General features: G+C 44.6%; 1 protein-coding gene across 2 annotated transcripts in view; it reads right to left on the minus strand.

Annotated features, from left to right (window-relative positions):
- TMEM42 (transmembrane protein 42) overlaps positions 1-27,333 on the minus strand; it is a 30,776-nt gene that overhangs the window by 2,668 nt on the left and 775 nt on the right. Inside the window, exons 2-3 of one of the 2 annotated variants that reach the window (XM_073333142.1) lie at positions 14,728-14,874; positions 12,781-12,938 (exon numbers count right to left, since the gene is read on the minus strand). In XM_073333142.1, coding sequence (XP_073189243.1) covers positions 12,795-12,938; positions 14,728-14,874 — 291 coding nt within the window. In that variant the 3' untranslated portion in view covers positions 12,781-12,794. Of the gene's footprint in view, positions 1-12,341; positions 12,939-14,727; positions 14,875-27,333 lie in introns of those variants that run through there. The other variant, XM_073333141.1, reaches the window with a different exon arrangement.

Below are 27,333 nucleotides of genomic sequence, written 5' to 3' on the forward strand. Positions count from 1 at the left end.
CTGGGCAGAGCTATAATTAATGTTATTCTTCTGTACGCAAGGATGAAATAAAACAAAAGCAGAGAAATCAGTATCACCAACCAGCACTTATTTCCCTATTTGAGAGTTCACGCCTCATTGTAGTTTTAGCCTCTGAGTAGTTAAAAATTCTTACAAGAAAGGAAACTCCCAAGGTATGGCAACAAAGACTCATTACATGCTAGAAAAACCAATCAGCAGCATTATAGTATACATAATTTGCAAACAACAAAAGGCTCCGTCACATATTTAGTTATAGGTTTTTCGTCTTTTATTGCATAAACAGTTAGGCCTACCATAGGCGCTGACTCCATGAGTGCTCTGGGGCTGGAGCATCCACAGAAAAAAAAAATAGTGGGTGCTCAGCACCCACTGGCAGCCCCGCGGATCAGCGCCGCCTCCTCCTCCCTGCCAGCACCTCCCGCCCACTGGCGGCCCTGCCAATCAGCTCCTCCCCCACCCCACCACCAGTGCCTCCCAAGATCAGCTGTTCAGCTGTGTGAAGGAAGAGGCGGGGAAAGGGGGTGGGAAGAAACGGGACAGGGACTTGAGGGATGGGGCGGAGTGGGGGTGGGGCAGGGGTCGAGCACTCCCCAGGAACTGAGGAAGTCAGCGCCTATGTGTAATATAATGCTGTATTTTTCAGAAGTGACTAATGATTTGGGTGCCTCCATTTTTGGGGTGCCTGATTTGAGTCATCTTAAAGAGGCCTGATTTTTAGGGTGGGGTATCCACTACTTTCCAAAAATCAGGCCCTTTAAAAGTTGTCTTGGGCTGAGCACCTAAATATGGAGGCTCCCAAAAGCACCCGTCTTTGCTAAGAATTTAAGCTTTTGTATCTATACACAGTTGTCATGTTTCAAACGCTTTTGAAATGTAAACTAATCCTCCCAACACCCCTGTGAGGTAAACATTACTCCAATTTTACAGAGAAACTTAGGCAGAGAAGTTGTACCTTACCAAAGAGTGAGCGATATATAAACTTAAATATAGTCACATAAGCCACCCATTGAGACTCTGATTCAACAAGGTACTTAAGCCCATGCCTAACTTTAAGTTCAAACAGTCTTTCGTTGGCTTCTGTGGGCCTACTCCCATGCTTAAAGTTAGGTGCATACTGAATCATGGCCTGAGTAACTGAACAAGGGTATAAAAATCAAACTCTGTCTGAAGATAATTTGTGCACAGTAAGATATTACATTTTGTATATCAATAATTTGGTTTATCAATATAAATTTGTATATCACAAATGGTTTGTGCAGCTGTACTAAAGAGACCCAAATACAGATACGACCAATAGGGTAGTAAAATGCGTATTTATTTTAAAACATTTTCATTATCAAATGCTAGCCTAAAATATTATCTCATGGAATAAAATGAGACACATACACTGACAGACCCTCTGTTGTAGGGCCAGATCCTCATCTGGGGTAAGTCAGTGCATCTCCATTGAAATTGCTGGAGCTACACCGATTTACCATCACTTTAGGATCTGGCCCATAGTTTTCAAGCTGGATCTTATTTGAGATTCTGTTTTGTTTCTTCTCCATTTAAGTATGATTCTGCTTCTGTAAAGATGCATTTCATAATAAAAATAGTAATAATAATAAATCTAAACAAATAATATAATCTGAGTGCTCTCATGAATATTATATCTCAGATGAATATACACTGGTTCACAAACACTCTGACTTGCATATTTTAAATATGGGCTGTGACAGAAGTGCATCAGATATTATCCTGACACATTCCATGTGTATGCCAGGCAAAGTCTCCTTTGATCTTACGAGCCAACTTGAGCACAAAGGGCAACAAGATGTCAGTGTTTCATGTAGGTTTACCATACCCAAGCCTGCAATGGTTCCAAAATGTCTGAGTTTAGCTTCTTAAGAACCTTTTTTTCTTCAGTTTAAATATAAAAAGTAATCAAAATCCAAGCGCTTATGCAAACATTGTCAATTTCACCTATTAGAGTAAAGCTAGTTATATCTGGTAAACCCTTCCCAGGTAGTGGGACAGATTCCAAATCCAGAGAAGGCTGAGTCTGTCACAGAATAAAGCCCTATGATTTTCTCTATATGAATGGGGAAGGATTTTCCTTTTCAGTTTGTCTTTTTGTTGGGAAAGAAGCTTTGCACCCACACAAAGCAACACTGATCTCCCTCGCCCACTGATATCACTCCTCAAGGCCACCGGTAACAAACCGAAAAGGAGTACTTGTGGCACCTTAGAGACTAACCAATTTATTTGAGCATGAGCTTTCGTGAGCTACAGCTCACTTCATCGGATGCATACCGTGGAAACTGCAGCAGATATTATATACACACAGAGATCATGAAACAATACTTCCTCCCACCCCACTGTCCTACCAGCAGGACAGGGGGGTGGGAGGAGGTATAGTTTCATGATCTCTGTGTGTATATAATATCTGCTGCAGTTTCCACGGTATGCATCCGATGAAGTGAGCTGTAGCTCACGAAAGCTCATGCTCAAATAAATTGGTTAGTCTCTAAGGTGCCACAAGTACTCCTTTTCTTTTTGCGAATACAGACTAACACGGCTGTTACTCTGAAACCGGAAACAAACCGTATTCTTCCATCAGAGGACTGATAGGAATGAACCCTTTTTCAGCCTAACAGTGGCATCATTTAACTGCACAAAGTACCAACCGGCTGCCCATTATTTGGACCCACTGGAAGCTGAGGGTGCTTAGCACCTCTAAACAGCTCCAAATATATATTGAAGATGATGAAAGGAACATGTCTGAATGCGCAGGATCTTCAGGTTGGTAAACTTTTTTATTTCATACTTCTTTCTTAAGGGCTGGCTGTCTTCCTTCTGGACTATTCTTGAATTCTCATGTTTGAGCAAAAAATATAGTTGTTACTCTATGGTACCATCATTTTAGATGCAGTTGTGATAAAAAAAATAAATAGCTGAAATAGGCAGATCTTCCTTTTACAATTTCACCTTTAAAGTAGTACTGAGTGTCAGTGAATGCAATGAGTAATACTAAGTGAGCAGTATGGGAATAATAATTAAATAACTGCATTGACTTATTTTGTTTAGGAGAATCCATTCTCAACATACAGGATTCTGAAGACTATCCATCTTCAAGATCATCACCATTTTCTATAGTTACAGAATTATCTGTCAATGACAGAGTTTCAGTCACTTCATGTATGTCACATAGCCACAGTACATCACCTGTAGCAGAAAGAAAAAAAAATCTCCATAATCCAGAAACAAACATAAATTTGTGATAAGAACCAGCAGATTACAAAAAGATGTAATTGATGAAAAAATTGCCCGGTTTGTTTATCGCAACAAACTCTCCTTTCCGTGTGGTTGAGAACCCACACTTCATTAACATGGTTCAGTCATTAAGACCAGGATACAGTCCACCCAACAGAGCAGATATCGCAGGCAAATTGCTGGATAAAGTGTATCAAAGAGAAATTGAGCAGTGTGCAGAAGGTCTAGAGGATGAAATTGTTAACCTGAGTCTTGATGGGTGGAGCAATGTCCACAATGATCCTGTTGTATGTACTTGTGTGACAACAGAAGAAGGGAATATTTACCTTACAGAAACAATGGATATATCAGGAAATGCACATACAGCAGAATAGTTACAAGAAGTAGCAGTAAAAGCTATAACAAACTGTTTTAAAAAATTCAAATGTCTAGGATGCAGCTTGGTCACAGACAATGCTGCAAATGTATCCAAAATGAGAAGGCATTATTTAGAAAAGAGTCCCAAGCTAATAACATATGGTTGCAGTGCTCAATTGATGCACCTCCTTGCCAAAGACTTCAGTGTTCCAGAAATAAAGGCTAATGTTTAAATTGCAATATACTTCTGTAACAACCACTTTGCAGCAGCTGCTCTGAAAAAAGTGGAAGGAACCAAGCTAACTCTCCCACAAGACATGCAATAGAACTCAGTAGTAGAACTCAGTAGAACTGTTTTGAGAACGAGGTCTAGAACTGGCCAAATCTGATGACAGTTTGTGAACAAAATCGTGAGAAAATAGATGGCACCGTCACAGCCAAAGTTCTCAACATTGGGCTTAAGAGAAACGGTGAACACGTGCTGAGTACCCTGAAGCCTATTTCTGTAGCCTTGAACAAAATGCAGGGAAATAGCTGTTTTATTGCTGACGCTGTTGAAATTTGGAAGGAACCAAATGAGAGCTTAAAAAGAGAAATATGCAATGACAGAGTTAAATTACAAGCATTAAAAAAAAACAAATGGGGCAAGCACTATCTCCAGCTTATTTTCTTGCAAATATTCTCAATACTAGGTACTAGGGTCAGACCTTAACTGCTGAAGAAGAGTTGGCTATGACATGGACATCCAGCCATCATCCCTCCATAATGCCAACTATAATAAACTTCAAAGCTAAGGGTGAACCATTCAAGTAATATGTTTGCTGATGATGTTTTAAAGAAAGTCAGCCCAGTGAACTGGTGGAAGTCACTTAAGCACTTTGATTCAGAGACTGTTGAGGTGATGATCTCACTTTTAAACAGCAGTAGCTTCTTCTACCGGTGTAGAAAGAATATTTTCTTCCTTTGGACTAATTCATTCCAAGTTGAGAAACCGTTTGGGTGCTGAAAAAGCAGGAAAGCTTGTTTTTCTTTTCCAGATTATGAACAAACAGGAAAACGAAGGTGAAGATGACCGAGTTAGCTGCAGAAGCCAATATTTTAAGTTTCTCATGTTGATCTGGCTGACACAGTCTATTTAATTTTTGTTTTTAAATATTTCATTTAACTATTTTAGTTCAACAATTTTAACAAAAACAAACCTGATTTTAAAAAACTTGAATGTTTAACTAAATTCAAAAATTCATATGTTTGTTTTGTTAAAATATTATGTTTGCTGTTGAAGAAAAAAATCCAGAATACATAACATTATTGTTTTAGTTAAATAAAACAATTTAAATGTCTGTCTGGTGATGTTCTCCTCCTAATATAGCATGGCAAGAAAAACCTCCAAATATTAATGATTAACCTGTTGAATTGGAGATAGTTCACCTCCCAATGACTTCATAAATATTTGCTTCAATTACCTTTGGTAACTGAAATAACCAAACAATCATTCATTTTCTGATATAACTGTAAAACTAATCTGAAAAGTTTTCAATATAAATCACTTTAAAAGTGTATAGTACGTACCTTCTAAAAATGAAAACTACATTTATCTCTGAGTTGTGAAGAATATGTATTAAGGTTATAACAACCAACAAGAATGCACTTTTATGTAGAAATCCATGATTAAATCGAGTCTTCCTGACTAGTGATTTAAATCAAATCCACCCTGCCTACAACGAATACAGATGAATGAATTTATAGGCCAAGCCACCTCAAAGATCTAATGAGGCCAAAAAAAAAAAAAAGAAATATTTGAAACAAGCAAATGACAAGTACATTTCCAATATGCCATAACTTTAAACCTTCTTTCCTGGTTCCTACCAAACTTTCCAAAAAAGCTCTACCCAAGGATGAGATGGGACATGCAAAATTTCAGGAAAATCAGTTTCTTTTCAGGGTGGTAGTAAAAATTATGCTTCCAGGGGAATGGCAGCTTCAGTCTTAACTATGGCCCAAATATTGCTGCACCAGAATAAAGATTTTGATATAAAATGTTATAATTTTCAATGTATTACACAACGTATATATTTATATTATGTATTTCTGCATTTCATAAAACTTCTCCGAGTTTGCAGCAACAAATTACTTTCAAAACACAGACAACACCTAAAGCAAACAATCATTTTCTGACAATCATAAAAGGCGTTGATAAGAGTTAAATAAATCAGTAGAGCAAATACTGATTCAGGGGTAAAATGGTTTATCCACATGCAAAAACTATAGCAGTGGAAAACCAGGAAAATACTTGACCAAATACCTCTCCACCTTCAGCAAATGACGAGAGGTGTGCGCGCGTGCATGAGAAAACAGGAATTTCAAAATCGTTGTTTTAGAAAAATATGTTTCCTTTTTCAGGCCTCCCTTCTTTTTTCTACAGTAAAAACAATGGTCTTTCATGTTTATTAGGGTTCTTTTGTATCTAGATTAAACAAAATTAATACAGGATAAGAAAATATACGTGAGTTTAAGAAAACTGCATCTCTGCCAACCCACACTGAAACTCAAACTAACAGTTATAAGCAAACAAGGAGATGATCCTGCAAAGATGTGCATGCCTGGGCCTCTTTGTATAGGGGAGCAGTCCCATAGCACGGCATAAAGTTACTTAGGTGGCCATGTTATTGCAGGTTCAGGTCCTTTGACCTTGATCCTAGCAACTAGCACACGTGTGATTTTATGTAGGTGAACAGTCCCATTGAATTTGACTGGATTGTTCATGAGTGTAAAATTACACACCTTCGTCCATCTCTGCAGGCTCAGGGCGATGGTATTTGCACTTACTGGCAGTACAACAAACTGTGATTTCAGTAACGTGGAAAATCTGGAAAAAATCTACCCAGAGTCCCGTTGGTGTAACAGATCAGAATCTGGCCCAGTAACTCAGAGTGGAAAGCTATCAATGGTCTCAAGTTCTGTGATGTAGGAGTGTAGTGAAAAAGAAAAAAAGTCACTCAACCAGCCTAACTCCTAGATTAAGAAACACATGGCCATGAGCCATCAGAAGCTGCAAAACAGGGTACTACACTGAAATATGGAACGTATAGGAGCTGATTCAGTGGTTAGCAAGTTTCTTTGTTTGCTTTCAATGAAAACAATCTAGACATTGCATGAATAGATTTGCAATATTTATAGTAAAAAATGTGATTTTTTTTAGATAGTGGGCACGCTGTGACTGCTGCTTACCACACCAATCACGATAGTTTCACTGTTACCTTGTCCGCCTTCCCATTTGTTACTTCCGCCTTCTGTGCCTTGTCTCATACTTCAATTATAAACTCTTTGGGGCTGGGACATCTTTTTTATTATGAATGTGTACAGTGCTGATCCCAGAGGGGCCTCTGTGCACTAATGCAATATCAATACCAATAATACCTCATCATTCAGAAGCAGATTCCTGAAGACTTCTGATGCCTGGTATAAATGATACAATATTTTCAGTGCTTCTGAGTCAAGCCTGACCTATTATTACTATTCAGCAAGCACTCTTCCTTAATCACTGTGCACTGAGAACAAAAAATATCAGGATTATTAAACGTACTTGGAAACCAGAACAGAATTACACATTCCTTTATAGGATCTGAAAGTAATTGATTATTATTTCTCTAAGAACTGAATCAATACTATAACAGACTACTCACTGCTCGGTTAGCACAGCAAAGCAAAAGGAGAACACTCTCTAAATGCCAGGCGTTAGTAGGATTGTAGATTAGTGTTCTGTTGTGTTCTCAAACACCAACTCTCTCTCCCCTCCCTGCTTCCCAGCAGCTGCATTCAGAGTAACACTATGGCTAGTCAAGTCCAGGGAGGCTAGACTCAAATGGGTGAGCAGCCCAGTGTCTGTGGGTCGGCTGTGAAACAGCAACTGATAAAGATCAGGCTGAGCCTAAGCTTTGCAACCATCAGGTCTTGCACTACAGCCTCTCTTTCAGAAAACAGCTGAACAATTTTGGCTAGTCCACACTAGAAAGCTGCACTTTTAAAACCTCTCTCAGTCTAGTTAAAGCAGTACAACCCCAGCGGTATAGATCCTGCTACCTTCGTATAAAGGTCCTTTATACAGGTACAGCTATTCTCACAGGGGAAGGGGAAGAATTATAGCAGTATAAGGCACCTTTTTTATTTTTTGTATTATCATAATGCCGAGGAGCCCTCATCATGGACCATTGTGCTCGGCTCTGTACAAACGAGGACTCAAATCTGTTTTCAGAGTGGTCACAATGTGAAGGAATACTGATTGTTTCTTCTGAGTTTGCCCTTATCTGCACGGAATGTCATTTCTCATCACATTGTCTAGTTTTGTTTGGTCCTTCTGAAGCTAACACCTGCTTCTAGCCTTGAGTAACCTAAAAAATTCAGCCTCATTCCCAAATTTTAGCACATCACCATTCACTCTCTTTCCCCAGGCACTAACAAACATGTTAAAGGCAGCGATGCAAGTAGAGTTTAACTCTTACTGGTACAGTACCGGCCCCTGACCCCGCTCACAAAAATGTTCCGTGACTAGAGCCCTGCACAGACACAAAATTTATACCTGGGGATGCGGATATCTGCAGATAGAAATCAGTGGCAAAAGGAGCAGGAGTGGGGATGCCATTCCAGGAGCCAGTGCCCCATGCCGCCAGCTCCTGCGGTGTGGCTGTACCGTCCCCAGCCCTGTCTTCCAGCGGGGCTGTACAGACCGCAGACAGGAGATGCGGTTGCGTGGAAGGGCTTGGAGCAGTACAGCCGTGCTAGAGGGGCTGCCGCCGTGGCGCGCTGGCTCCTGGGAGCGGCGGCCCCACATTCTTCTTCTTTGGCCGCTGTGGTTCCCAGGAGAGCCCTGCAGTTCAGCAGATACAGATTTCTATCTGCAGATATCCACATCCCCAGGTATAAATTTGTGTCTGTGCAGGGCTCTACAATTCATTCTTGAAAATGTGTCTTTCCAGTATGGCATTCCAGCAATAAATGGTATGGCGTCCTGACCGTACCAGCTTACTTGCACCACTAGTTAAAGGACAACTGTTATATTAAACCTATATATATTAAATATATATTATATTATATTAAACCTCCTTCCCTCTTGATCATAGACCAGTTATTTCTCCTCTTTGTTTTCTAATTCTGTCAACCAGTGAGTTGACAAACAAACAAAGGGATCAATTTAATGTGAACAATAACTCCTCCCCTTTCTGCAGGGCAGTTGTGAGTTAAGGAGAAGAGGCGAAGATTCTCAAGTGGTGTAAATCAGTGTGGCTCCTTGAGGATCTGACCCAGCGTGTCAGTCTTGGCTTTCAATTTCTTTGTCTGGATGTATCAGAAACTACACTTTTTGTTTCTTATTCGATAAACGGACACTCGGTGATAAAGGAACCAAAGAACAATGCTGCATAGTTCTCCTGAGAGGAAGGGATGGCTGCCAGCCACATGAATGCCATAGGACAGAGGTGCCAAGCGCCTCTGGCAACCTGAGGGTTAAGGCTTTGTAAAGATAAACACCTCTCTAATTTTAACACTCTGGGTCTTCTGAACTTCTTAATAAGGTGGCTACAGCGTACAGCTGACTGAGACTGCATAATACTGTAAAGGTGGCACACAAAGGGATATACACTGGGTATGTTCTTATTTTACTTCTTTATGATGTATGAAGGCACAAGAAGGTTTGTTTTCCGTAAACAAGCTTTTCCCACAATTGTGATTTTCTTAGAAATATGAGGAATGCCAAGTCTTGCCTTCCTGGCTCTTGCTGGAGAACTTCTTGGATGGCTCAGAAATATGGAGAGGCAGCTTTTTTCAGCCTTCAGCGGAAAGGACAGAAGTGCCGAAACTTTCGCAAACAGCCTTTTGCCATCTTCCCATTCTTTACATCTGCCTACTGCTCAGTTCTTACAACTTCTGACACAGCTGGTGCTGGCCCCTTTTGGAGCCAGCAGTGGTCTGACCAGCCCGGCAATTCCCATGTTCTCCGCATGTCTGAATTAAATAGGTTGAACCTACTCCATTCAATAGCTTTGAACCAATGTAAGCAAACAAGAATCGTCTCCCCCCTCAGCTAGTCGGTTTCTACTTCCTAGGTCTCTGTTTGTCAGAATCCTGTTAGCTCTGCAGTTATCAAGAGAGTCTTCAGGTTACACAAGACCTGAATTTCCAATGTGAAAAACACACTGAAAAAAGCACACACACCCAAAAAACATTTAAAAGACAAAACCAAACCAAATCAAGCCTATTTTAGATACCAGCAAGAAGAAACAAATGGTGCAAGCATAACGTCCACCTGCACCCCGCCTTTGCAGGTTACCTTTACACGTCTGGCAGATATTGAGCAGATCTGCCAGTGGTGACAAGCCAAAGATACTCACTGGCCAGGGTTCTGATAATGCAGGTGACTCAGATGGGCCCTGGATGAGAACTGGCTCTCTGAATTTGCGGACGTCAACCAAAATCATTTTAAATGTTCATTACAGATGGGCCTCTCAAGACGAGCAGGATATATTTTTAGAGTTGGTAGGATCACTTGCAGATCTAGAAGACTAGATAAACTTGGTAACCCTAATGTTTGGCCAAAGTGGTGCCTCCCATCTCTTATGAACATGCAGAATGCTAAAATTATGGCTAAAGGCCTCAGTTCCCATAGTTACAAGGAAATACTGATGAACTGGTGATCCCAGAACAAACTGATGAAATATCCAGCACAGAGGTGCAAATCCTTTTGTACCTTTGTTTCTTTGAATTAGGATTATTGTTAAAATTGCCTTCATAAAAGATGTGGTGAAAAAAGAATATACGTACCTTATAAGTCACACTTTCTGCAGAATGTGATGTACTGAACCTATACACATTCAGAAACCTAGAGGACCAAAGTCTATACTCAGCAATACTGGCATGAATCCAAACTAACTATGGAGGTCAGTGAAGTTTCTTTAGATTTACACTGGTATAACTGAGTGCAGAATTTTGGTCCAGATACTCTGCCAAAGGGCAGGTGCAGTATCAATTTAATATCCCGTATGCAAAGTCTTTCCCTTGACTCCAGTGACTCCTCTGACTTTCCATTGACTCCTTCCTTTCTGAAGGATTATGGCCGGCCCTTACAGGGAGCATAGACACGATGGTCCTTTTGCTCTGGCTCTTACGAGCCTATAAATATTTACAGAAATACTAAGGACCCCAAGTTTCCCCATTTCATCGTTTTGTTTTCCATTTTTTTGTTTGTTTCTGACCTGTATGCAATCCACTCCAGTGGCAAAATAAACTTATCGACTCATAGAAAACGTAAAAGGACACCACTGTTAACATTTAACACTCTTTCCAAAACCCCAAACAGCTCTATTGTCATAGAAAAAGAAAAACAGTCATGGTCCATAAGGCTCTGATATCACTACACCAGGAATATCGTACTCCAATCAGGGCACCTTATGGGACAGATACAGTATTGACACATTTGAGGAAATTCAACAACAAAACTGATGTGGAGTCTAGTGGGATTGGTTTATGAGGAAAGATTTCAAGGCACGGAACTCGGTTAAGCATTGACAAAATGGAGGAGTCATGATAACGGGCTATAAATATGTGACGAATGTAAACACCCAGGAGGGGGAGGAATTTTTTCTAGTGCGTTGAATAGGACAGAGATATGACTGGGGCTCGTAGGATGCAAGTAATATTTAGGCTAAAGATATAGAAAAAACTTCCTAGCAGTGAGGTATCCTGTGATGAGCCTCTAAGGAAAGCGGTGGAACACCCATTGTTTGGGACATTTAGAACTAGACAGGGGAACAATCCACCCCAGTCAGTGAACAGACTGCAGCAGATGAATTGACAGGTCTTTTCCATCTCTACAGACTCTTAGCCAAACCTTGCTTTCCAGTACATCCACGCAACCCTAGCGACGTCAAAGAGTTTACATAAGAATGAACAGGAGCAGAGTTCGGGCCAATGATTCGATACGCCATATCCCACTTTTGCCTTGTTGAAATGTAAAACAAGAATTGCACCATTGGCTTGGAGAGACAAGAGTTCGCATCTGACTACTTGAATATCCACCAGGCAACACTGTGGCATATATTATTTACCAAGAACATAGTGCTGGGTGCCACCAGTGTACAGAAATGAAACAGTTTCTGTGTTGTTCTACTTCATGGTACAGTACAAATGCTTTAGTTCACCTTAATCCAGCCCTGTTGTCACAGTCTCTGAGGTTCTAAACAGACACTGTAACCGGGAAATAGCTGTACTATTTTCTATAAATACAATGCACGGCTGTGTGTGTTTATGATGGGTCACTTACCATGGAGTTAGAGCAAAAGGGTTGTTAGAGGATCCAAGCAGGAAAGGTAACACAATAACATAGATGAGGGTCCTGAAGAAGCAATGGAGAAGCTGTTTATTGGGGGAATAACCCCTACCAGACTCCAGCCAGGCTAGAGTGGATTGTTCTTCCTAAGGCTAAGCCAAGGATCAAAAGGAGGATACTAAACGTTAGAGGACCCTAGGCCTAGAAAAGGGTGAGGGCCACAGGAGTGGCAAGAGGCTGCCCTGGGAGTGTCAGTGAGAGCTGACAGACTGGCAAGGGGACACAGAGACACAGCAATTGCAGCAGGGGCAGTCAGCTTCTCACAAGTGTAGACAGAAACAAGAGGGCTGGCTGAGACACATGAAAGCTGGCAAGGAAAGATTAAGGCTTAGGCTAAAGGGAAATCTGCATGTAGCCTTTTAATGTTTGTACTCTTTGCTCTGTGGGAATGAATACATAATGCATTGTGTTGAAGAAGCTGTTCTGAGTCACTTTTAACCACTTTGCTGGTCTCAGGTCCCCAGAGCGAAAAGGCTTACAGATGCCTAACTCAGCTGGGCCTTGGTACACGTGATTGGGAAACAAGGAGTCTGACACTCAGAGCCAGACTGGTTGGACTGCATGGTTCCACCCGGAGTGAGGAGCAGGAAGTCAGGCTGTCACTTAAGGGGAGGGAGTTAAAAAAAAAAATCGAAGCACAGTTCGCCCTGTAACCATGACAGCAACATTCCAAGGAGAATCATCCAAGGAGCAAGTCTGTGGAGCATCACCCACTTACAGCATAAAGGCCCAAAGGCTGATTTTGTTATTAGATTGTTGACATAGAAACTAACCCAGCAGGTTTAGGTTATTTGTCCTTCTTCTCAAACTGCTGCTGTTCTGTCTGAGGTGAAGCTGTGTGCAGCAGCAGCAGTCCACAGAGTGTCACGCTGATTCCTACCCACCACAAGAGTGCACGAGTCTCTCCAAAGAGCAGCCTGCCCAGGAAAGCCTGAGGGAAGGAAAGAGAAATACATTCACAAGGCAGAGTTGCAAAGAAATCTTCTCCAGTACAAAACCTGGGGCAGATCCTCAGCTGGTGTGTACACTGAATTACACCACTAGATGATCTGACCCGTGATTCTTAGTATAAAGCCTGCCTAACAAAACTACTCCAACCGCACCAACAGAAACATCCGCTGCTACTTAGAATCACCGGAGTTAAAGTTGGAAAAGACCTACCAGGTCATCCAATCCACTGTAAAGCCAATACAGGATTGATCCCTGTTGCTTTGTCCAGCCCAGTACAAAAGAAAGACTTGGCAGATGCTGATTTTTGAGTTTTTTTAATAATTCTGACAGATAATGTTGACTTTTAAGCATTCCCCCCCCCAATTTACATATTCACAGCTGTGGGAAATTATGGGGTGTCAAGACAATTATTTAATGACAATAGACGTTGAGATTCAAACAGCTAAAGCTTTATAATCATTAAAACACACAACTGTCAACATCACGTCAAAATATACAAAATAAATATCTTTACATCAAACTTTAAATATGTTCTCAAGCAACATTCTTCTTACTTTGCCCAGCTGTAAATTTGAATGATCCCTGATGGAAATATATTTCAGTGGTTTGTGTGTGTATGGCAAAATTGACGTTTACGGACATTTACTGATTTACTGATCCTTCCAAGCCTTCTCTTAAATGTCCCAAGGGATGGGACTATCCTGAAACACTATTCTGCAGATTAAGATGGGAATATCTTCTTCATATTTGACTTTAATTTTCCTTTTCTTAATTTTATCCCATTACTCTTACTTATAGTCCCTAAATTCTTTTCTCTCTCCTTGGCAAAATTCCCATCAAGTTCAGTGTGCCCAGGATGTCACCTCTCGTATTTAAGTCATCTCTTGGCCAAATGAGCGGTTTTAAACCTTCCTTGCAAATCAATGCTGCAGACCCTGATCTTTTTTGCTGGTCTCCTCAGTAATCTCTGAATATTTTCTATGATCAATATCTTTCTGGAAACAAGGGGACTGATCTAAAGTTCACTGAAGTCAACGGAAAGACTTCACTGGACTTTGGACCAAGCCCATAGTGCTAAAAACTCGACAAGAGTTATCTAAAGAAGGGAAAAAGAGATTAATATATCAGTTGAAGAGTTACAGGTAAGCAGGGACAAGTGTAAAACACCCCATATTCCTAAATGCATCATGGTTTTGGCTTGGGGCTTGGTAAAGAGTGATGCAAAGTAAAAGCGAAACCTTGACAGTGTCTCTCCTCTCCAGGTCTTAAGCATGCACAGTGACAAGGCCAGTCTGTTTCCACCTATCAGAAAATTATGATAAACACTAAACCAACCACTAGCTATTGAGCAAGATAGCGTTCGGTTATGTAGTAGGGAAGAATAATTTCCCTACAGAAATTACTAGGAGAAATTCTATGGCCTGTGTCATGTAGAAGATCAGACTAGATGATCCTTGGTGTGATTATCCCACATCTGCCTAATCTGGAGTTCTTACATTTTCCTCTGGAGTATCTAGGGTGACCAGATGTCCCGATTTTATAGGGACAGTCCTGATTTTTGGGTCTTTTTCTTATATGGGCTCCTATTACCCCCCAACCCCTGTCCTGATTTTTCACATTTGCTGTCTGGTCACCCTAGGAGTATCTGGTGCTGGTCTCAGTTAGAATACTAGCCTAGATGGACCCTGGGGGGTCTGATCCAGGCTGGCAATTCCAATGTCACAGAGGTCCCTTCTGGCCTTCAAATCTATGACGTCAGTTCTACTCACCGAAGAGATGAAGTTGGAGGCTGTTGTTGTCACCGTGGCGGTCGCTGAGGAAGAGGAGTAGTGCAGGGCTTTTGCAAAGAAGGTCCACATGACAGCATTGCACGCAAACACCAGACCGACACATCCTACTCGGAGCACCACATGTAACTGCAGAAGGGGGAGGTGGAAATACAGATTTTTTTCACTGATAGTTGACTCTCCCAATTATTTTGCAAACACTTTATGCAAAATAAAATGTCACAAACTGTGAAATGGCCTGGACCTGAATTACAAACATTATTTTGTGAAATCTCAACTGTTGTGTTTCTACATTTGCCAATATGCTGTATAAAAAGGAGGCAAATTATGAAGACTGTTCTGACATTTTAAATGGATGATACATCAGAGGATGCCCTGTTTTTTCCCACACCACAAAAGAAAGAAAATCTGGAGGGGAAAAACAAAAAGACACACGTGGGAAAAACAGAACGGTTGCTCTTCTGTTTACCACCTACCACTGAATGAAGGAGAATCCCTCAGTAAGTGCTTGATCCTACAAGAAACCAAGCACCCTCAACTCCTATTAGCTTCAAAAGCATTTGATGGAGCACATAACCCTGTAGGACAGGGGTGGGCAAACTTTTTGGCCCGAGGGCCACATCAGGGTGCAAAACTGTACGGAGGGCCGGATAGTGATGAGCTGCCAAAATCTTAACAACAGGTTCCCTCCTCACCCCATGAGGGGGTCGTTGTGCACCCCTGCCACCCAGGACTCCTGCCCCATCCAAACCTCCGGCGTTCCTTGACGCCCCCCGCCCAGGACTCCTGACCCATCAACCCCCCTCCCCTGGCCCCTGACTGCCCCCTGAACCGGGCAGGAGGGTCTCGTGGCCCACCATAGTGGGTACCCACCCCACCCCTAAGAGCCAGAGGCACCTGCCGGAGGACGAGGTGGGGAGTCCCGGTGGTGCTTACCTGGGGCAGCTCCCAGGAAGCATCCGGCAGGTCCCTCTGGCTCCTAGGGGCGGGGAAGCGTAGCTGGGGGGAGCAGGGGGAGCGGTCGCTCCCGCCACTGATCACATCAAAAGTGGCGCCTTAGGTGCTGACTCCCTGGGTGCTCCGGGGCTGGAGCACCCACGGGGAAAATTTGGTGGGTGCAGAGCACCCATCGGCAGCTCCCCATCCCGCGCCTGGCCCCAGCTCACCTCTGCCTCCTCCCTTGAACCCACCACCCCGCTCTGCTTCTCCGACCCCGTCCCACCCCCGCTTCCTGCGATCAGCTGTTCGGCGGGAAGCCGGGGAGGACTGAGAAGCAAGCCACAGCTTCCCGCTCAGGCCGATGGTGGCGGAGGTGAGTAGTTCCCCTGCGCGCCCCCCACCCCGGGTTACCTGCTGCAGCATGGGTGGCCTGACTCGTGCCCCCCGCCCCCCCCCCTGAGCTCACTTCCGCTCTACCTCCCTGGGCCTGAGTGGGAAGCCGCCTCCTGCTTCTCAGCCCGCCTCGGCTTCCTGCGCGAACAGCTGATTCGCAGGAAGCCTGGGGGGGGGGGGGAGAAGCAGAGCGGGGCGGCGTGTTCAGGGGAGGAGGCGGAGCGGAGGTGAGGTGAGCTGGGGCCGGGGAGCTGCCGGTGGGTGCTCTGCACCCACCAAATTTTCCCCTTGGGTGCTCCAGGACTGGAGCACCTGTGGAGTCGGCACCTAAGGTGCCACTTTGGGCCGGTTAAATTTAGAAGCTCTTTTAGAACTGGTTGTCCCTCGCAGAACAACCGGTTCTAAAAGGGCTTCTAAATTTAACAACTGGCTCTAGCGAACCAGCTCCAGCTCACCACTGCGGCCGGGTAGGGAAGGCTGTGCCTCCCGAACAGCCTGGCCCCTGCCTCCTATTCGCCCCCTCCCACTTCCCTGACTGCCCCCTCCTGGGACCCCCCAACCCAAACCACTCCCCCCCCCGGGATCCTACCCCCTATCCAACCCCCCCGTTCCCTGTACCCTGACTGCTTAGACCTATCCACACTCCCACCCCCTGACAGGCCCCCCTGGGACTCCCACGCCCTTTCCAACCCCCCGTTTCCCGCCCCCTGACCGCCCTATCCAATCTGCTCCCTGTCCCCTGACTGCCCTCCAGGACCCCCCGCCCCCAACTGTAGCACTGCTGCGTGCACGCCGCCACCGCCCCCTTACCATGTCGCTCAGAGTGGCAGGAGCTTGCAGCCTCACTGCCCACACGGCGGTGTGGCACAGCGGGGCAGGGGCCGGGCAGGACAGTCCCACGGGCCGGATGTGGCCCCGGGCCATAGTTTTCCCACCTCTGCTGTAGGAGATGTTGAGCTTCTGAGCAGACTTGGAGCTTCTGTTTCTCAATTTCCTTGGCCTAGACCCTGGAGAAGTAAGTACCCTCCAACTGCATCCAAGCTCCACATGTTCTTTATCTTGTGATCAGACTCTAGTTCCTTGGGTGGGGTGGGGTGAACTGGAGACTGCTTCATGGAGGAAAATTCCCTCAGAAATGGATCTATCCTTGCTGGAATATCCCTTAGAAATGCATTATCTGAGAGACCTGCTCTCAGCCTTTGAGCTTCAGGCTACCAAAGAGGAACCAGAGGCCAAAGTTCTTCAAAATCTCAGTCCCCGGATTGACTGTTCTGGGCTGAGAGGAGAAGAAAGGAAACTGAGTGCCTGTGCCCATCTGCCAGTTGCTGCTGTATGTGGGTGTGTGGGGGGGTGTCGCTGGAGCAGAGGCAGTGGGATGTTGGCATATGGAGGTGCTTGTTCTTTGCCGCTGTTGCTCAAGTGATAAAGAAGGAAGAGAAAGCTGTTAGGAGACTAGATAGTTCAGGGGATTGTTCATGGGAATCAGCAGTATTCAGCAGCTGTTCAGGAAATCAGTTCAGTTCAGGCCTATACCGAGTATAAATTAAAGGAGTACTTGTGGCACCTTAGAGACTAACAAATTTATTTGAGCATAAGCTTTCATGAGGGCATTCACCTCATGAAAGCTTATGCTCAAATAAATTGGTTAGTAATTGGTTAATTGCTCTGCACCCACCAAATTTTCCCCGTGGGTGCTCCAGCCCCAGAGCACCCAGGGAGTCAGCACCTAAGGCGCCACTTTTGATGTGATCAGTGGCGGGAGCGACCGCTCCCCCTGCTCCCCCCAGCTACGCTTCCCCGCCCCTAGGAGCCAGAGGGACCTGCCGGATGCTTCCTGGGAGCTGCCCCAGGAAATTTATTTGAGCATAAGCTTTCATGAGGGCATTCACCTCATGAAAGCTTATGCTCAAATAAATTGGTTAGTCTCTAAGGTGCCACAAGTACTCCTTTTCTTTTTGCGGATACAGACTAACCCGGCTGCTACTCTGAAACCTGCGTATGAATTGTTACCTTCTGGCCATTTGCTCAGTTACCAATCTGAAATGAGCTGGTCTTCCACAATTCCTAGAGAACAGATAGCCGCTCCACCAAATCTCCCCCACAACCTGAGTCCTCAGCAGAATGGCCAAAAGGATGAATGGTCCTGCAGAGTGAACTTCTGCCTTGCTAGCAGTGGATCCTGCAGAGCAATACTGCGGAGGCGTGGTTGTAGGGGATCTTACACTGCCACTACCTGTAGTGCTGTACTACACGAGGACTTCTACCTTTGTGGCTGTCAATCGGCACTTTTCATGACCACTAGAATAACTCCCCACTTTACGTTACATTAAAATTGAAAAGGGAAACGAGCCGCATATAATTGTGTGTCTCAAACTAAACAAATAAGTAAAAGAACATACTAAATTGCAGGGGACAACTAATGCCACCACAGAAGGAAGCAACTGGAATGTGGATGTAACAATCACAGATGGAGAATGACTCACTGATAGATTATGCGATAAAATCCAGCCCCTCTGGCTAGCTCAGACTACAAAACGTATGGAAAACACGAACGGTCCTATACTGCTAAGGAAAACAAAACAATCTAGAAAGCCCTCCGATTCAGGCTTCAATGCGTCTAAACCACTTATTTCCTGCGGCACACAATGGGCCGAATTCAGTCCTGGCCTAAGAGAGCGCATTGAACCCTGGAGTTGTGCTTGTTTAAGAAAGGCTGAATTTGATCCAGAATCTGTCCAAAGCATGATACGAAAATCAGATAGAAACCAATTCAGGATCAAACCATTGCTCCTTACAACCCTTCTGCTAGCTATTCTGACACAGTATCTGCAGGGAGACATTAGAGCAGAGGCAAATCACGTTTCTGCTGAGAGGCATTTGAGAGAACAAAGTTGTGTTGTAAATGGTTCTGCACACTCCAGGGAGAGCAGACCCACCAGAGAGAGATCTCTGCGCTACAAGGCAAACATCCAAGTGCAATCCGGCGACTGCTAAATTCAAGCACCTTCCAACACTAGCAAGTTTCTAAGACAAAATGAACCTGCGGGTGTGATTAGAAATAAAACCCAGGGTGTGATCCTGCCATGAGCTCTGGGTGGACAGGCCCGTCTCTCTGTGCATGGCTTGTTGTAGGATCAGGGCCTCGGTCTGGAAAAAGGCTGCAGTTTTGTTTTATTTAAGAACCTTATATTATTTGCAAATCTCCCACTTCCCCCATTAATATACCTGGGTTTCATGCCCTAATCTGCTGTATGTTATGTCCTTGAAGTAAGAATATAGAGAGGTGAGGGAGGAAACTGCAGTGGCAAAAAAGCCCTGCAAACATCCCATGAGTGCATGAGGGCAGAAAACAACAGTTTTTTTCTGTGCGCTAGATTAATGGCCAAGCCTTCATGGTATATACCTTGTGCTAGACACAACTAAATACCTAAAAGAAATCAATCTTCAATTGATATTGGTGTATGAGCCTTTGAACAAACACACTTGGAAGGTGTTGCCTTCTCCATGGGGATTAACTGCTCTTTGCCTCATGCTCAGGTGCCTTAAATAGCAAGGCCCAGGAGGAGGCCTACGTTCATGGTAGGGACAAACTGTTTCCTGCTAACAATAGAGGCAATTGTATTTTGTGAAGTACACAATACCTTGTGGTCAAGATTAAAGACAATGGCCCACATAGCAAATTCAGAGACTGGCTTAATTCTGCAAGTTTTTCTTATTAGGGCCCTGCCACAGGGTATCTGCAGGCTTCCTGGGGGGCGGGGGGGGGGCAGGGATAGCTCAGTGGTTTGAGCATTGGCCTGCTAAACCCAGGGTGGTGAGTTCAATCCTTGAGGGGGCCATTTAGGGATCTGGGGCAAAAATTGGGGATTGGTCCTGCTTTGAGCAGGGAGTTGGACTAGATGACCTCCTGAGGTCCCTTCCAACCCTGATATTCTATGATTCCTCCCTCTTGAGCCTGCGCCCTGTGTTTAGGCTGGTATAATAAAGAATCTTCCACGCCTTCTTTTGCTGGATTGTCCAAGTGTCTTTATTTACAGTGTTTGTGCAGTTCCCAGATCCCCCAACAGCTAGTGACCCACAGACCCTCCCCAGGGTCTCCTGGTTTTTGAGGCTTCCTTCTTTGGTAAGGAGACAGCAATACCCTCTCATGCCTCAGCCCAGCTGTCAGTACTTAGCTCAGCATGTTCCTCTGAGCCAGCCCTCATTAGGGCTTGCAGCTGGGCTCCCTCCTGAATACCTGTGTCTCGTACCCCTGGCCGGAGAGCAGGCTGCAGGCAGCATTTTGGCAGGGCCTTAAAGGGGTTTACCCTTGCCCTGCCACAGGCCCTGATTTGACTTTACAGCAGGTCTTTGCATACAGCTTGTTCAGGATGAAACTGCACACTGGTCATGTCTACTCAACCCCAGTGAGCCAGTTTATACCTGTGCTCCATTGTTTATACTGTAAAAAGAAAAGGAGTACTTGTGGCACCTTAGAGACTAACCAATTTATTAGAGCATAAGCTTTCGTGAGCTACAGCTCACTTCCTCAGATGCATATCGTGGAAACTGCAGCAGGCTTTATATATACACAGAGAATATATACACAGTTTATACTGTGTCCTCCAGTGGGCTGACTGTAGGCGACTAGGGTGAGATTTTGAAAACACTCCGCATTGGCCTAACTCTGTTCCCACTGAAGTTAGTGGTAAAGCTCCCTTGACTTCAACGGACGCCAAGTTAGGCTAAGGCTGAGCACATTTGAAATTCCCTCCCTCAAAGTCCTTAACGGGGTGAGTCCTCCCACTCCATACGCACCACTTCTTTGGTGAGCCTTGTCACAAGGGGTGATTGTGTTCAGACACCAACTGCCTCTTGGGGTTTCTCCTGCTGTGTCCTGGGTCAGTGAGTGCTGGGGTGGGCCTGACGATGCTGAATTTGCTTCCCTTTGTGCTAGCCCCTTCTTCATAGCTTGGCCCTCTGCCCCTTTGTCTCAGACAGTCTCAGCTTTCTCAGGGGAGTGTTACATTTCTGTATAGTGTTACTGTTGGGCAGGGGGGTGTGGGAATTTAGAAATAAAAACCCAACCTCTACATTTTAACTAAATTCAACATATTATTTTTATATTTTAAAAGGACCCAACAAGATGTGCCTGTAACAAAAATACTTCTCATTACCAGGCTAGGTGATCATAATGGTCCCTTTTTTGTCTTAGATTATTTAGAATTTAGATTATTTAAGTTCTAAATTCTTGTTCAAGATGGAGTTAGAAACAGGCAATTGGGAGAAACAACTTGCTTTTAAAAAAGAAAATCTGTCATGTACTTCTGTACAGATATGGACTGGCTACAGAGCTTCCTTATACACACCGGATGTGTTCATTGTAAGATCCTTTAATGCTCTGCCAGGTATGGTTAAGGTTAGCTTAAATAAGGTATTTTACAGAGCGGCACCTAGCAAGTGAACAGTACACTAGCGTTTAGCATTCCACTGCACAAAACAGACATGCTGGTCATCCCTGCTTCAAATAAAAATTAGCAAAGCTGGTCACCATTTTTAATTTTTTTCCCGTCATTATGGAGAGGATCAGCGTTTTTTGGAATTTCAAAATTTTGAATATTTTTGAAAATTAAAAAGGGTGGAGGAGGATATGCAAAAAAAATTAACCAGCTCTAATAATTAGAAAGGGTGAATTTCCCATTTCCTGAGTTAGGGCCTGATATGTCCAATCCAGTTTTTTGTGGTTTTTCCTTTGGACCTCAAATTGTTCTAGCCTGTGTAAGTGTCTAGACTCTCTGACATACTTTTTGGTGTGTGCTTTAAAAACTTCACTAACCTCATCATACATAGTTGCTCATTATTTATGTGATGCAAAATAATTGTGGTCTCTTGGCATTTGTAATCCAGCAAGTACAATTTTGGATCTGTCGATAATGTTTGCTACGTGACTAAACAATTCTCCCCATGTGGTTTTTCATATTGCCTACACCTGCAGCCTCACCTCTTGATTTAAATCAGAAATAATCTTTTACTGTATGCGTATGCAAATCCAAACCAGACGTGATACATACTTCTGTTTGTAAACATTGTGGTAACTAAAATAGGAAATCAAAATGTAAAACAGCAAAGACCTTTGACCACTGAACAAAGTTAAACACAGAATCTGAGGCGAGGCATGATGGAAATCAATAACTGCATCTAGTTTTTTTTTTAACGAAAGGAAAAGGAAAGAGAAAAAGAACTGGAAGGAGAAGAGAAAGCTCTTAGCAAGAGAACAAATGTTTCCTGTTTATTTTGAAGTGCAATAATATCCACCAATTACATGAAAAATTATGGAATAAGGCTACAAATAAGATCATTCTGGGTTGGACTGCAGCCATTTCCCATATCATGCTAGCTTCCTCCCTTGTACAGTTTTATCAAAAATGGCACCAGAAACTTTTGATCCTATTTATTGGCTTTATATTCACAGTTACTGCTGTGCATTTGTCAGTCTCATGTTAACTACAACGACATTGCGCTATGAATTGCTGAGTTACAGTATAGCATGTTAAGGAATGATTTTGGCATTCATCTAAGAGGAAAACCACCCAGGCATTCCTGAGGAATCGGTGCAGGGATGCTACATCTAAGAGGGACCTCAGAGACTTTAAGGTCAGAAGGGACCACCATGATCATCTAGTCTGACCTCCTGCACACTGCAGGCCACAGAACCTCGCCCACGCATTCCTGTCACAGACCCCTAACCTCTGGCTGAGTTACTGAAGTCCTCAAATCATGATTTCAAGACTTCAAGTTACAGAGAATCCACCATTTACACTAGTTTAGACCTGCCAGTGACCCATGCTTCAAAGGAAGGCGAACCCCCAATCCCCTCCGGGTCTCTGCCAAACAGACCCGGGGAAAAATTCCTTTCCAACCCCAAATATGGCAATCAGTTAGATCCTGCGCATGTGGGCAAGATCCACCAGCCAGACATGTGGGAAAGAATTCTCTGTAGTAACTCAGAGCCCTCCCCATCTAGTGGTGCATCACCAGCCATTGGAGATATTTGCAGCAAAGAATCAAATAAGCAATTTATTTTCTGTCACAAAGGTACGAACCATGAGAAGAAAAGCCATAACAGCTGAAGGAACAACTCCACAGCCAGTGGTTTCAGAGTGGATACATGAAGGAATCCTGTGAACTTATGATAACGATTTGAATGTATTACAAAGCTTTAGTAGAGAGAGGGATGACCACATTATTTAGAAATACAATGATTACAGCAACTATCCCAGGGCTATCCATCTCTCTTGCTGTAGGCCATAGCTTTTGTCTATAGCTCTCACTCCCACGAGTGTGGCTGTAAACACTTCACTATTGGTGAAAACACTTAATTCTTTTTTACATTAGGCCCCGTCCCTAGGTGACGCAACATCAGGAATATACAGGAGGAGTCATTCTGCACTGGCTCAGCCAGTTGTTGAACTGCTCCTTGCTGCTGTCAAGGCTCCCTGTGTAGGGTTTCATGAGTCACAGCATTAAAGGTAAGCTGGGTCTCCAAGGATCACAATGGGCATTTCGACTTCCCCTACGGTGATCTTCTGGTCTGGAAAAAAAGTCCCGGCTTGCAGCTTCCTGAACAGGCCAGTGTTCCAAAAGATGCGTGCGTCATGCACCTTTCCAGGCCAGCCTGCGTTAAAGTCAATGAAACGCTCACGGTGATCCACAAGCGCCTGGAGAACCATTGAGAAATACTCCTTCTGACTAACGTACTCTGAGGTCAGGCAGGGGGGGTGCCAGAATTGAAATATGCATGCCATCTATCATAGAATCATAGACTATCAGCGTTGGAAGGGACCTCAGAAGGTCATCTAGTCCAACCCCCTGCTCAAAGCAGGACCAATCCCCAACTAAATCATCCCAGCCAGGGCTTTGTCAAGCCTGACCTTAAAAACTTCTAAGGAAGGAGATTCCACCACCTCCCTAGGTAATGCATTCCAGTGTTTCACCACCCTCCTAGTGAAAAAGTTTTTCCTAATATCCAACCTAAACTGCCCCCACTGCAACTTGAGACCACTACTCCTTATTCTGTCATCTCCTACTACTAAGAACAGTCTAGATCCATCCTCTTTGGAACCCCCTTTCAGGTAGTTGACAGCAACTATCTAATTCCCCCTCATTCTTCTCTTCTGCAGACTAAACAATTCCAGTTCCCTCAGCCTCTCCTCATAAGTCATCCGTTCCAGTCCCCTAATCATTTTTGTTGCCCTCCGCCAGACTCTCTCCAATTTTTCCACATCCTTCTTGTAGTGTGGGACCCAAAACTGGACACAGTACTCCAGATGAGGCCTCACCAATGTCAAATAGAGGGGAATGATCACATCTCTCCATCTGCTAGCAATACCCCTACTTATACTTCCCAAAATGCCATTGGCCTTCTTGGCAACAAGGGCACACTGCTGACTCATATCCAGCTTCTCGTCCTCTGTAACCCCTAGGTCCTTGTCTGCAGAACTGCTGCCGAGCCATTCGGTCCCTAGTCTGTAGTGGTGCGTGGGATTCTTCCCTCCTAAGTGCAGGACTCTGCACTTGTCCTTGTTGAACCTCATCAAATTTCTTTTGGCCCAACCCTCTAATTTGTCTAGGGCCCTCTGTATCCTATCCCTACCCTCCAGCATATCTACCTCTCCTCCCAGTTTAGTGTCATCTGCAAACTTGCTGAGGGTGCAATCCACACCATCCTCCAGATCATTTATGAAGATATTGAACAAAACCGGCCCCAGGACCGACCCTTGGGGCACTCCACTTGATACCGGCTGCCAACTAGACATGGAGCCATTGATCACTACCCGTTGAGCCCGACAATCTAGCCAACTTTCTATCCACCTTATAGTCCATTCATCCAGCCCATACTTCTTTAACTTGCTGGCAAGAATACTGTGGGAGACCATGTCAAAAGCTTTGCTAAAGTCAAGGAACAACACGTCCACTGCTTTCCCCTCATCCACAGAGCCTGTCATCTCGTCATAGAAGGCAATTAGATTAGTCAGGCATGACTTGCTCTTGGTGAATCCATGCTGACTGTTCCTGATCACCTTCCTCTCCTCTAAGTGCTTCAGAATTGATTCCTTGAGGACCTGCTCTATGATTTTTCCAGGGACTGAGGTGAGGCTGACTGGCCTGTAGTTCCCAGGATCCTCCTTCTTCCCTTTTTAAAAGATGGGTACTACATTAGCCTTTTTCCAGTCATCCGGGACTTCCCCCGATGGCCATGAGTTTTCAAAGATAATGGCCAATGGCTCTGCAATCACATCCGCCAACTCCTTTAGCACTCTCGGATGCAGCGCATCCGGCCCCATGGACTTGTGCTCGTCCAGCTTTTCTAAATAGTTCTGAACCACTTCTTTCTCCACAGAGGACTGGTCACCTCCTCCCCCTGCTGTGCTGCCCAGTGCAGCAGACTGGGAGCTGACCTTGTTTGTGAAGACAGAGGCAAAAAAAGCACTGAGTACATTAGCTTTTTCCACATCCTCTGTCACTAGGTTGCCTCCCTCATTCAGTAAGGGGCCCACGTTTTCCTTCACTTTCTTCTTGTTGCTAACATACCTGAAGAAACCCTTCTTGTTACTCTTAACATCTCTTGCTAGCTGCAACTCCAGGTGTGATTTGGCCTTCCTGATTTCACTCCTGCATCCCCGAGCAATATTTTTATACTCTTCCCTGGTCATTTATCCAATCTTCCACTTCTTGTAAGCTTCTTCTTTGTGTTTAAGATCAGCAAGGATTTCACTGTTAAGCCAAGCTGGTCGCCTGCCATATTTACTATTCTTTCTACACATCGGGATGGTTTGTCCCTGTAACCTCAAAAAGGGTTCTTTAAAATACAATCAGCTCTCCCCCTCATGTTATTCTCCCAGGGGTCCTGCCCATCAGTTCCCTGAGGGAGTCAAAGTCTGCTTTTCTGAAGTCCAGGGTCCGTATTCTGCTGCTCTCCTTTCTTCCCTGTGTCAGGATCCTGAACTCAACCATCTCATGGTCACTGCCTCCCAGGTTCCCATCCACTTTTGCTTCCCCTACTAATTGTTCCCGGTTTGTGAGCAGCAGGTCAAGAAGAGCTCTGCCCCTAGTTGGTTTCTCTAGCACTTGCACTAGGAAATTGTCCCCTACACTTTCCGAAAACTTCCTGGATTGTCTGTGCACTGCTGTATTGCTCTCCCAGCAGCTATCAGGGTGATTGAAGTCTCCCATGAGATCCAGGGCCTGCGATCTAGTAACTTCCGCCCCTCCGCAGTTAGGGAAACACATTTGTGCAAAGTCAGCCACAATGTCATGCACGTTACCCAGAGTCATGGTTCTTCTGACCAGGATGTGATTAATGGCCCTTCAAACTTGCCATCAACACGTTTCCAATGGTCGACTTTCACATTCCAAATTGGTTAGTGACCGATCGGTAGCTGTCTGGAGTTGCCAGCTTCCAGATTGCAATAGCCACCCGATTCTCCACTGGCAGGGCAGCTCTCAGTCTCATGTCCTTGCGCCGCAGGGTGGGGGTGAGCTCCTCACACAGTCCCATGAAAGTGGCTTTTCTCATCTGAAAGTTCTGCAGCCACTGCTCGTCACCCCAGACTCGCATGACGATGTGATCCCACCACTCAGTGCTCGTTTCCCGACCCCAAAAGTGGCGTTCCACGGTGGTGAGCATGTCCGTGAATGCTACAAGCAAACTCGCATCATAAGCGTTACTCGAGTCAATGTCATCGTCAGAGTCCTCACTGTCACTTTGGATCATAAGGAGTAACTCGACTGCCAAATGTGACATACTGGTGAGACTCCTCAGCACTTCAGGATCCATTCCCGCAGACCGAAAGGGAAAACAGAGTGCGCAATACAAAAAACGTTGAAAGATGGCGCCAAATGTGGATGGAAGCAAAGGGAATGCTGGGATGCAAACCGATGCATCACAGGGCGTTGGGACAGGACCCAGAATGCCCCACACTCCCCGTCCCCTTTCCACAAGCCACAGCGCCAGAATGGGAAGAGGGGCTCCGTGGGAAGCGCCAGAATGGGAAGAGGGGCTCCGTGGGATAGCTGCCCATAATGCACCATTCCCAATGCCGCTGCAAGTGCCACAAATGTGGCCAGGCCAGTGCACTTGTCAGCGTGGACACACTGCAGCGCATTCCCTGCTGCACTCTCAGAAGGCAGGTTTAACGCACTGCGCTCTACATCTGCAAGTGTAGCCAAGCCCTGGGACTTAAATTCTTGTCAGTTTCGTTTTCACAAGGGAAGAGG

This window comes from Lepidochelys kempii, chromosome 2 (genome assembly GCF_965140265.1).
Source record: "Lepidochelys kempii isolate rLepKem1 chromosome 2, rLepKem1.hap2, whole genome shotgun sequence".
Lineage (NCBI taxonomy): Eukaryota > Metazoa > Chordata > Testudines > Cheloniidae > Lepidochelys > Lepidochelys kempii.